Raw genomic sequence first — 12,126 nt, 5'->3', positions numbered from 1 at the left:
GGGAGCTAATGAGATGCCAACATGTTATTGTTCATAATCTATTTTCAGGAGATTGATGTTTGCCATCACCTCACAAAGAAGAGCTTCGCAGTTAGCTGCCACTTTCTTCCGCTCCCATTTCTCTTTCAGAGACACTAAGACATCTAGATAGCTAGCATCAAGAGCTTTCTTAGCCTCGTAAGACTCCTGACGGAGACCATCCGCATGCTGAACCAAAAAAGACTCGATCTGCGCTTCCAGCGAAGAGACCCCTTCGAATGCAATCTTTCTTTCACTACTAACCACCTGAAGTCTGCCTTAAGCGAGGCAACCTGATTTCTGAGTTTTCCGGCGGCAGCTAGCTGAGTGATGTTAGCTCGCTCTCGATCCTGAACCACCTTCATGCTAAGCTTCAATTCCCGAAAAACCTTCTTGACTTCGTGAAGTTCATCGAAACGGGGAATGTCTTGTAGTCGCTTCTCCAGAGTTACAGCAAACTATTTGTTAGCTTCAATGGCCTAGAAACAAAAGAACGGAGGACAGGAAAACAATGACTAAAGGTCGCAACTAAACAAAAAGGTCATGCAAAACAAACTACCATACCTTGGCATGGGCAACCGCCATCTTCACATAAGTATTAGGTTTTTTCATATTCCGCAATGAGGGAAGCGGAAATCCGTTTGGGTTGAAGTGTCTCACTAAATGAGCTACGCTATCTAGATCCTCAGTTATATGAGAATCTTTGGCATGTGAAAATTGCCAAAGGAAGAGCTTCGCGTTAGCACTATCACTCGACAAACTCGATCTGTGATCGACACCGATGGTCTTGGCCTTCTTCGGAGGACGATCCCGATCATCAGAACCAGTTGGCCTGTTCGATTTGGCATGAGCAGTATCACGCGAGATCTTCCCGTCAGGATCGCTGGGTTTATCATCATTGGTCGTCATTCGAGGGAGACGTGTCTCCTCGCTCAGAACTTATGTAAGTGCATCACTCACCTCACCAGAGCAGGTCCTCTCTGATCCCCCAGTGCCACCTCTATTTCAAATCCTCTCGGATTCGCTAGAACTCGTCCTCCTCTTAGTCGACATTTCCCTATGCGATATTGAAGTCAGCAAAAGCAGCATGAAGTGAAAAGAGATGAACTCAATCAAGAGTTTATAAAGACAGGGTTCCGAAGGGATAAAAATGAGATCTTCCCTGGAGAAAAAGGATAAAATCAATGAAAATCTAGGTTTCAGGAGATCATGGAAAATTTGTAGTTATCTAAGCAGCATAAGTAAGACTTGAACAAGATTTAGCAATGGCGTTGTCCTAAAAACGATTGAGCTCATTAAGGGATTGGGGTCAATTGTTCGGTCCAAATTCCGGAAAGATGAACCACTCAGATAACCAAGACCAAGAGCCCGCACAAAGGCAAAGTGGTTGATCTCATAGTAATACTCCAACTAATGAAGCCAAAGATCTCGGGACAATTAACAAAGAGAAGATTGTGGAAGTAAATCAATAAACATAGAGACCGACCTAAAGATAACTTGGGAAGCAAATTTCAGGCCCACTAGTGAAGAAAAACGGGCCCAATGTCAAAGTAAGAATCGGGCTGGACTTAGTCAAGAATAATCTTCCGCGATCTTTGGGAACTGTTAGACAATCAGGTACTACATAAAGGAGAATAGAGCAAGAGAAGGGATATTCAAAACCCTAGACACCTTAGACATCACACTCGACCTCGACCTCTGATTCCCTCAGTACTTCGATCTTAGTTCTTAGTCTTAGTCATTTGTAATCCCATCTCATTGTAACCATTGCACTCGATCAAACTCTATTAAAAAGGTCTGTCAATCGGAATTTGATTACATCTTTGTGTTATGAAGATCATTACCCACATTCTTTTCTTTCTTAATCTTCTACAAATAATCATTACTAAATATCTAGTGTGGTTTTAAGATCCACAACCCTGGATTCATTGAAGTATTTACAACTCATACCATTGCCTTAATAATAGCTATCTATTTAATTAGTCACTAATTATCATCATACACAATTATTAGATATATAAACTACTGGTACCACGAATGTTAGTGAAAACCATATACCCACGTAATCCTACATAGAATATGTTTTATTCAATGAGCATATATTTAAATTCAGAACTAATTTTCCTTTAAAGTTTGTTATCTACTCCAATAATAATTATACTATATAAATGTAATCCCTATAATATTATTTGATAAGTCAGTTTCCTACGTGACGCGCTCACTTTAATTGTTACGATGGTTTATTACAAAGACACCTTTATATGAATAAAAATACTATATCCAATAGTTATTAATAAAACTATTTAATAATTTATTCCAGTTAAATTTTTAATTTAGTTTCCTTTTTTATATTTTTCAAATAACATATATAATAAAAAGGGAAATTTGATATAGTTAAAGGGGAAAATTATATATACAAAAAAGGAAAGAAAATATATTTTATGAAACTATATTTTATGAAAATATATTTTTTGAAACTATATTTTATATATAATACTAATCAAATTTAGTTTAACTAGAATCAAAAGTAAACGTGCTTTTATTTGATGAAATATGTATGACTCAATATAAGCCACAAAATGGGTAACTTAAACTTGGAAAAATAAATACAATTTAATGTATCCAAGTAATAAGCAAATCGACTAAATATTATATATCCAAATTACATTTCTAATAAAAATAATATAATATTATTTAAAATAAATTATATATAAATAAAAAATAATTAAAATTAGAATTAGAATATTAATAATTTTAAATATATTTATTTTATAAATCTTTATATCCGTGCATGAGCACGGAAAAATCACCTAGTATAATATATTTTATATATCTCTGATATTAAACTATGTTAGCAAATATATCTAAATATAATATTCAATATTATGAAATTTAATATGTTTATGATTCAAATTACGTTTTATATCATTTAATAAATATATAGTATATAAATTATATTATGTATTATACCTAAAATAAGTTTTACATCATTGGAAAAGTTTTTACTAAAATATTATAAATGTGTATCATTTTGCTCAGCAAAGTTTATATGATAATCAAAAATCATATATCATATTAAAAATGTTTATTTTTTTGTATGTTGAGAAATAGTAAATTACAAGTCTTATACACTCTAATGTAAAAGGTTTTTCCTTGTAGCAATACGAAAATATGGGTTAACAGAAAAATACGATATTATGTGTCCTTATAATGTAAATTGTGTTTTATTCTTATGATTTAAATATATAAAAAAGACTAAAATTCCATGATATTCTTATATTTTAAACTGATTTAATACTATCAGAAACAATAATTCTAATTCTAAATTAATATCCAATAGAAATTAATTAAGATGACCCCAATTATTACTAATCAGCCGCAATATTTCTAAGAATAATCACGAAATATTACAATTGTGTTTCCTTAAATATTGTATTAAAATTCATGGATATCTAACTGAGTAATGCCAGAAAATCCCAAAAATATATTCAAATACACAAAATACTCCATATTTTACCAGAATCTGATCCGAAAAATCAAAAATACCCAAAATTTAATCCGAATATCCAATTTCTTAAACAAAATTTGAAAATTTACCTGCAACCCGAAACTATAACCGAATACCCAAACCAAAAACTTAAAAACAATCTAATACTAAAAAATATTCAAGATACCCGAATAGACCTAATTTACACAACATATTTAGGGTATTTTGGGTATCTGATCGGGTCTCTAGTAGGACCCGGGCTCGGGTCCAAAAAAAATACCCAATAAGTTATTTCTTCTTGATGTAGGCATAAACTGCACCTGTATTTTCTTGTTAGTTTTGATTCGGTTTTGGGGTCCACGTAAAATGTCTAGGTCTAAGAGAGTTAAAATATCTCAAATAAACTAATTCATAAATTATATAATTTTTTAAAAAAATTCTTTAATATAATAAGATTTTATAACATAATGATGTACAACAAACCCAAAAAAACTACTTCATATCAAAATTTGTTTATAATCCAAAAACATGCGCTTTTGATCACATCTAATAATCAATTAAGTTTTGAGTGTTCTTCCATAAACATAAGCAATTGGTAAATTGATGGTTTGTGCTCGTATCTGATAATCCAAATTTAAAATTGATGAAATCAATGAAGCTGTGCGCCAAGATAGTAGTCTGAACAAAAGTGAAATTGTCACTACAGTTGTATTGCAATAACTACAAAATTGTTTTTCTTATAACCACAAAATTGTTGACCCGTGACTTTGCTTTATATATTTTGATTGATTTAGAAATCCATATAGTATTTATAAATCTAAGTAAAATATTCAAATCCGGAGGTTTTCCCTCGGATTTGAGTTTTTGTATTTTTAACTAAAAAATTCAAACAAATCCATTCAAATCTATTATTAAATCAAATATATTAGTAAATCCATACGATTGAATAACACTTGATTTGATATAGAATTTATGAATCATTAAACCAATAATACATGATTTTAATACAGATTTGAAAATCATAGAACCAATAACACTAGATTTAGTTCGGATTTTCAAATTCATTAAAATACAACAACCAATAAACCCCGCCCAGAACACTGATAGAGATTGATAGAACGGTACGTTTGGTTCAAGTAAATGAGTTCAAGAGTCTAGTTTCAACAAAATTTAATGTAGGCCACACACACACAATGATGGATTGTCAAGTTCGTAGACTTTTGTGTTGATCGTTAGATATCATGTTTACGTACGTTTCCTTGACCGGTGCTAGAAGACTCCAAAGAAATATGTTCCCACCAAACGCGTACTCCAACAAATCACTATAAATTGTGAAGCCTATGAAGATTCATTTTCATATGAAACAGGGAGAAATCAATAACAGATATCATAACAATGGGTTTGAGTGTTCATCAGCTTCTTTTTTTTCTAATGTTTTACGTTTCAACATTTTCCATTGTTCCCTCAGCTTCCTTTTCGTTAAATACGGATAGTGAAGCTCTGCTCTCGTTCGAGTCCCAAATGAGCCAAAGCCCACAATCACTTTCATTCTCTTGGGACCCAAACACATCTCCTTGTAATTGGACTGGCGTGACTTGCGACACACGTATCAGAAGAGTGGCTTCCATCAACCTCTCTGGTCATGGTCTCACCGGTTCCATAAGCCCAAGTATTGGTAATCTCTCTTTTCTTACATCTCTCCAACTTCAAAATAATCAACTTCGAGGTCCAATTCCAAAAGAGATCACAAATCTTTTTCGTCTGAGGGTTCTTAATTTAAGCTCTAACAGCTTAGACGGATCCTTACCTTCCAACCTAAGCAAGTTAATAGAGCTACGAGTCCTTGATCTAACCTCAAACATGATCACGGGTATCGTTCCGAACCAACTTGGTGATCTCAAGAACCTAACTATTTTAAACTTGGGAAAAAATCTGTTGCATGGACCCATTCCACCATCTCTTTCAAACATTTCATCTCTTACCGTTTTAAGCCTAGGCACAAACTCTCTTAGTGGTCCAGTTCCTAACGAGTTGGGTCGTCTTCAAAGGCTTCAAGTCCTTGATCTCACCATAAACAACCTCTCTGGAACAATTCCTCCTTCTATTTACAACATCTCGTCTCTAGAATCATTGGTTATTGCTTCAAACAACTTTTGGGGTCAGTTTCCTAGCAACATAGGATACACACTTCCAAAACTCTTGGTTTTCAACGTGTGTTTCAACAAGTTCAGCGGAGAGATTCCAGCTTCTTTATACAGCCTCACAAATATTAAGGTTATCCGCGCTGCACACAACCTCTTAGAAGGGACCATACCATCAGGATTAGGAAATCTCCCATTCCTAGAAATGTACAACATTGGATTCAATAAGTTAGTTTGGGGTAAAGATCAAAATCTTGATAGTTTCATCAAGTCTTTCAGTAATAGCTCCAAACTTAACTTCCTTGCATTTGATGGAAACCTCTTGGAGGGTGTTATTCCGGTATCTATTGGCAATCTTCCGAAGAATCTTTCCAAACTTTTCATGGGAGGAAACCGCTTCACGGGTATTATTCCTGAGTCCATCGGCGATCTGACAGGATTGACTCTGTTTAACATCAGTGACAACTCACTCACCGGTGAAATCCCTCAAGATATTGGTAAATTGAAAGGTTTGCAAGTGTTAGAACTTGCGAGAAATCAGCTTACTGGGAGAATACCAGATTCTATTGGTGATCTTGGCGAGTTAAATGAGATCAATCTATCGCACAACAAACTACAAGGTAGGATCCCACCATCATTTGAAAACTTCAAGAATATGTTATCCATGGATCTATCCAGCAATATGCTAAATGGAAGCATACCAAATGGAGTTCTTAACCTACCTAGCTTGAGTGCCGTCTTGAATCTATCTAGCAACCTATTTTCTGGTCCAATTCCTCAAGATATAAGTCGCCTCGAAAGCCTTGTGAGTCTAGATCTCTCTAGTAACAACTTCTCAGGCCACATCCCTTCATCTATCAAAGATTGTCAAAGCTTGGAGAGGCTAAACATGGCTGGCAATAATCTAGACGGACCAATCCCGGATGCATTAGCAGAAGTAAAAGGTCTAGAGTTTCTTGATCTCTCTTCAAACCAGCTTTCCGGTGTTATTCCTCCAAAACTTCAAGATTTACAAGCAATGAAATTCTTGAATATTTCATTCAACAATCTTGAAGGATGGGTCCCAAGCCGTGGAGGTTTCAAAGATCGTTCTAAAGCTTATATGGAGGGGAATCCAAAGCTCTGCATTCACACTTGTCGAAAAACTCGGACGCACAGAAAGCTTTTGAAAGTTAGCATTATTACATGTGTGGTAGGTCTGTTTGCAATATGTGTGATAAGTTTCTTGATTTGGAAAAGAAAGGAAAAGAGGTCTTCCACATCTACCTCATCATCAAATTCACTCCTCAAGGAACCATTTATGAATGTTTCATATGATGAGCTCAGGAGAGCTACTGAAAATTTCAACCCTAGAAATCTTCTTGGTGTTGGAAGCTTTGGATCGGTATTCAAAGGGGTGATACGAGGGGTTGATGTTGCGGTGAAAGTCATTGATCTCAAGGCAAACGGATACTACAAAGGCTTTATAGCAGAGTGTGAGGCTTTAAGGAATGTAAGGCACAGGAATCTTGTGAAACTAATAACTTCTTGTTCAAGCATAGACTTCAAAAACAATGAGTTTTTGGCTTTGGTGTATGAGTTTTTAAGCAATGGAAGCTTAGAAGAATGGATCAAAGGTAAACATAGAAAACCTGATGGGAGTGTTGGGTTAAGTCTTGAAGAAAGAGTGAATGTAGCCATTGACATTGCATCTGCATTGGATTATTTGCACAATGATTGTGAAGTTCATGTGGTTCATTGTGATCTAAAACCTAGCAATATTCTTCTAACCAAAGACATGGTTGCAAAGGTCGGCGATTTTGGGTTGGCTCGTGTGTTGTTTGACGCATCCGATGATCGTCATCACGCTTCTATAAGCTCCACACATGTCTTGAAAGGCTCCATTGGTTATATTCCTCCAGGTTAGTTGCTCACCTTTAAATCTTATAAACAGTCTACATTTGCTAAACTTGTTATTACTATTCAATTTAGTTTTTTTACTACCTTGTTAACATATTTTATATTCTCAATCTGGTTTGGGATTGTTATATATGCAGAGTATGGGCTTGGAGAAAAGCCATCACAAGCAGGAGATGTATATAGCTTTGGAGTGATGTTGTTAGAGCTCTTGAGTGGAAAAAGCCCAATGGACGAGTGCTTCGAAGGAGATCAAAATCTAATATCATGGATAAGTTATGGGTTTCAAAGTAATGCAATTATGGAAGTGATTGATCCTAAACTTAAGGGACTCATCGATGTTTCTGGTGCACAACTTCATGCAAAACTTGTTTGCCTTAAGAAAACTATTGAAGTTGGCTTGGCTTGTACTGCGTATGCAGCTAGCGAACGGATGAAAATGAGAGACGTGCTACGTTTGTTGAAGGAGGCCAAGGGCATGCTTATCAAGGGAAACTAATTGATTATATTTTCCTATTAGTTATTTTAAATGAATATATAAGTTTTCTTTTGTCGGGAATATATGTTTATATTATCTCTTTAGTTATAATTTTTGTTTAATAAGGGTCATTCTGTAGTAAAAACTTGTTGCTTGTAATTTTCTGAAAATAAGGATGTTGAATAGCAGTAGTATTGTGGCAAACTTCAAAAACCCGTTGTCTCAACTAATGTCTTTAAATCATCTTGTTGTGTGAATTTTTTTTTGAAAGAATGTTATATTAATTTAAACCAAAAAAAAATTGTTTACATTTTGTGTTATAAATGTTTTTATAAAATCAGACATAAGCTTCAAGAAGCTATCTCATGGCAAACCATAAGGCTAAATCACCTGTGTGCGCTTGGGCACGGATGGAAGAGAGCCTGTAGCGAACGTTCTTGTCCACCATCTGGATTAGCTGACTCGGTGACATTGGTCTTTCTCCATTTTTACGTTGGTTGTGTTCCTTCCATATATCATACAGAGTTGGTTGGAACACATATCTCACGATGTAAAACTCTGTTTTGTCTCTGTTTTGATCGAGCAGCAGTTGGGTAATCCTTTCCAAACCTCCTCTGAATGGCAACATATACAAGGCACATGCCAACTACATACTCAATTGCATATAAACAATAAATTCAGCCAGTAAGAACATCTTCCCAAGTCTTTTCAAACGCTACACAATCAATCGCATATACATTTTCTATATTTTAAAGTTAAATTTTATAGTTAAATACATAATTAGGCTATATTACACATATTCTTATTATATTAGTAAAATACAATTCCTTCAGTAATGATATACTAAAATTTTCTATCAATTGACAAATAAAATGAATTTAAACAGATTGAGTGGTTGACAAATCGGTAACTTGTAACCATTCCGATTGAGTGAGAGTAGATTACAAAAATTCATAAATATTTCTAACTCCTACATTAAAAGTCACCCTATACTGTAACTTGTAACCATTCCGGTTTTCTCAGCTGTACCAAATCGGTAACCGGTTAAATCGTCAAAAAAGATAAAACGGGCTATTCCACTTCATCATCCATCTACAACTGCAAAATCAAAAGATGAGGCTTCACTCTTCCTCTGCCTCTGCTCGCTGCTGCAACTTATTTTGTTCCTCCCACAAGGTTCTCTGTCTCTTTCGTCTATTGTCTGTATATTTGATATAAGTTGTTTTATAAACACGACGCTGACATTTATATTCATATGTACTACTGTTCAAAAGGCCAATGCAAGAGAAAGCGAATGGAAGTTTCCAGTTCCTGTAAAGCACAAAGATTTGGAGTTTCTGATCAAGAGGTTTGCTGCTCCGCTCACGGCGGTTCTTCTTGCGGTTTCCCCCATCTGTAATCCTCCAGGTAACACTAATAAAGAAGTTTAGATCAGTCCTCTGCTTCTGAAACTGAACAAGATTGGGAGAAAATTCTAGAATGTTTTGTTGCTGTATCGGTGATTTCTTGTTTGGTTGATAGATCTAATGGCTCTTGATACCATGCAAGTATATGTGTATTCGATAATCATATACATTATACATAGTCTCTTTATATACAAGAGGGAGAGCTAGGGTGTAATGGCCCGGTTCCTGGCCCATAAAAATTTCCTTGAGAATCTTCTCTACGGCCCATTTGGCAAAAACCTAGGGTTTCCCTTCCCTTTTCCTATAAAAAGAGATGCAGTCTCCCTTTTTGCCTCATCACAAATCTGAAGCGAAGCTCTGCAGAGAATTCCCGGAGACCAGAAACCGTAGCCGTCGAGCTCTCCCTTTCTCTCTTGCGCCGTCTCTCTTCTCTTCTCTCTCTCTCTCCCGCGCGAAGCTCTCTCTCTCCTCGCCGCCGCACGCTCTCTCTCTCCTCAGCTAAGGTGGAGTGTCTCGAACCCAACCTTCTTTCATGATTCTGTATACTCCTATATGTTGGAGTTAGGTTTGATTAGACCCTGATTGGGAGTTAGGTTGATAGGACATGGTATTGCTAGGATGATAGATGAATGGATCATGATGCATAAGAACCCTCATACTGATAAATGGGACTCGATGAACTGAATTGAATTGTTGTGGTGATGATTGATTGGTAGTTGATTCTAGTATGTTTGGATGTGTTGTCCCATGTGTTGTTGTGATTGAAGTTAGGATGCTAGAGAGAAATAAATGCTAGGACGATAGACGAGTAATGATTATAAAAGTTATTGAAGTAGAACTTGAATGCGATGTGTATTGTGTGTGACACCGATAGCGGGTGGCGTCTAGTGAATTGAGTCCCAAGTACACGTATGAATGAAAAAGGAAGGTAAATGAGAATGGGAAGGGATAAGTGAAAATGATAAGGAAGTGAAAGGATAAGTAAAAGTATGAGAGAATGATGTTAAGGTTAAGCATGGGTGGGAAAGCATATAGAGGGTCTAAGGAAAGTATGTGGGGTAGTAGTCCACGCTAGGTATCCATAGGAGATGTGGCCAATCCACAAGAATATGGGGTAGAAGCCTAGTTGGGGCTACCCACTGTTGAAAAGGACGAAAAGATGAAAAGGATGTGCATTGTAGGGTTTTTAGCTCATGGTCGGGTAACAGGGAGTTAAAGGTGTCATAGGATCGAGTCGGACTGGTATGATGAGTCGGTTAAGCCTAGGGTTTGACGTGTGTGGCAATGAGTGAGATCATTGTATTGATTGATCACTAGGTTGTTAGAAATGAATGGAAGTGAATGTGGAAAATCAATAGATGACGTTAGGAAATGATAAAATGCATTAACTGATTGTAGTGGCTAGTCAGTCCTAGTTCCCTCATAGAGTAGTATAGAGTGTCATGCGGGCAGGCTGGGCTAGAACCACTTCACTGAGTAACTTGTTACTCATCCCTCCATTTCCATTTTTCCCTGTGCACAGGACTGTAAGTAGAAGTATATGGATGTGGGTGTGACGGTATTTCAAAGAAGGTTATGCGTTCGTCTCTCGGGACCAGTAACGGGACACGTAGGGTTGGCTAAATGAGTAGACACGTGTCCATAACGCCCCTTCGATAACCCCGGTCGGACGCTGGGGGATCGGGCTGTTACATAGGGCATCACAAGAATAGTAAATGTACATATATTGAGTATCTATAAATAGATATATACTAAGATCACTCTTGATTATGATTGATCTCCAATAGTAAGAATAAATTTACTAATTTTTGTTAAACAATAACTAGAGAATTGTCGACTAGTGACTTAATACGTTTTGTGCATTCACCGCCCAACAAACTGATAGAGATGGATAACGGTACGTTTAGTTCAAGTTGATGAGGTCAAGAGTCTGCTTTAACCACAAAGTTTAATGTAGGCCACTCCCACACAATGATAGATTGTCAAGTTCGTAGACTTTTGCGTTGATTATTACGTGCGTTTCTTCCCATGCTAGAAAAGTCCAATCCAAATGTATACCCAAACACGTAGTCCAATAAATCACTATAAATCATCAAACTTCTGTAAATTCATTTTCATATTCCAAAGAGAGAAAATCAATAAGAGAGATTATAAAAATGGGTTTGAATGTCCATCAGCTTCTACCCAATTTCACTCTTCAGTCATTATTTCTTCTTCTTGTATTGTTTTCCCTTTCAACATTTTCCATTAGTGGGTTAACTTCTTTTTCGTTAAATATTGACAGAGAAGCTTTGCTCTCGTTCAGGTCCCAAATAAGCCAAAACCTACACTCAGTTTCTTTCTCTTGGGACCAAAACAATCTCCATGTAATTGGACTGGCGTGACATGCAATACACGTAACAAGAGAGTGATTTCCATCAACCTCTCTGGTCATCGTCTCACTGGTTCCATAAGCCAAGTATTGGTAATATCTCTTTTCTCACATCGCTTCAACTTCAAAATTCAGATCTCTTAGAAACACAAAGAGTTATAAGAACAACTTTTTTTATTAGCTTTAGAAACTACTCAAAACTAAAGCTCTCAATATGTTTCTCTCAGATCATATGGAAAACCTCTCCATTAGACCTATATTTATACGAAAGACAATTCCCTTTAACCTGTGGGATATGGAAAACACAAACCTAACCTAAATAGAAACTT

At 36.1% G+C, this 12,126-nt stretch overlaps 1 protein-coding gene across 1 annotated transcript; it reads left to right on the top strand.

Annotated features, from left to right (window-relative positions):
* The first annotated feature begins 4,853 nt into the window (after positions 1-4,853).
* LOC106322893 (LRR receptor-like serine/threonine-protein kinase EFR) lies at positions 4,854-8,205 on the top strand. Its single transcript, XM_013761047.1, has 2 exons — positions 4,854-7,547; positions 7,683-8,205. Exons 1-2 carry the CDS (start codon positions 4,901-4,903, stop codon positions 8,039-8,041), a joined length of 3,006 nt encoding a protein of 1,001 aa, XP_013616501.1. The 5' UTR covers positions 4,854-4,900; the 3' UTR covers positions 8,042-8,205.
* The last annotated feature ends 3,921 nt before the right edge of the window (positions 8,206-12,126 follow it).

Source organism: Brassica oleracea, chromosome C2, assembly GCF_000695525.1.
Source record: "Brassica oleracea var. oleracea cultivar TO1000 chromosome C2, BOL, whole genome shotgun sequence".
In the NCBI taxonomy this organism is placed as follows: domain Eukaryota; kingdom Viridiplantae; phylum Streptophyta; class Magnoliopsida; order Brassicales; family Brassicaceae; genus Brassica; species Brassica oleracea.
The sequence above is the reverse complement of the archived record's forward strand: the minus strand, read 5'-3'. Positions and strand labels throughout refer to the sequence as shown.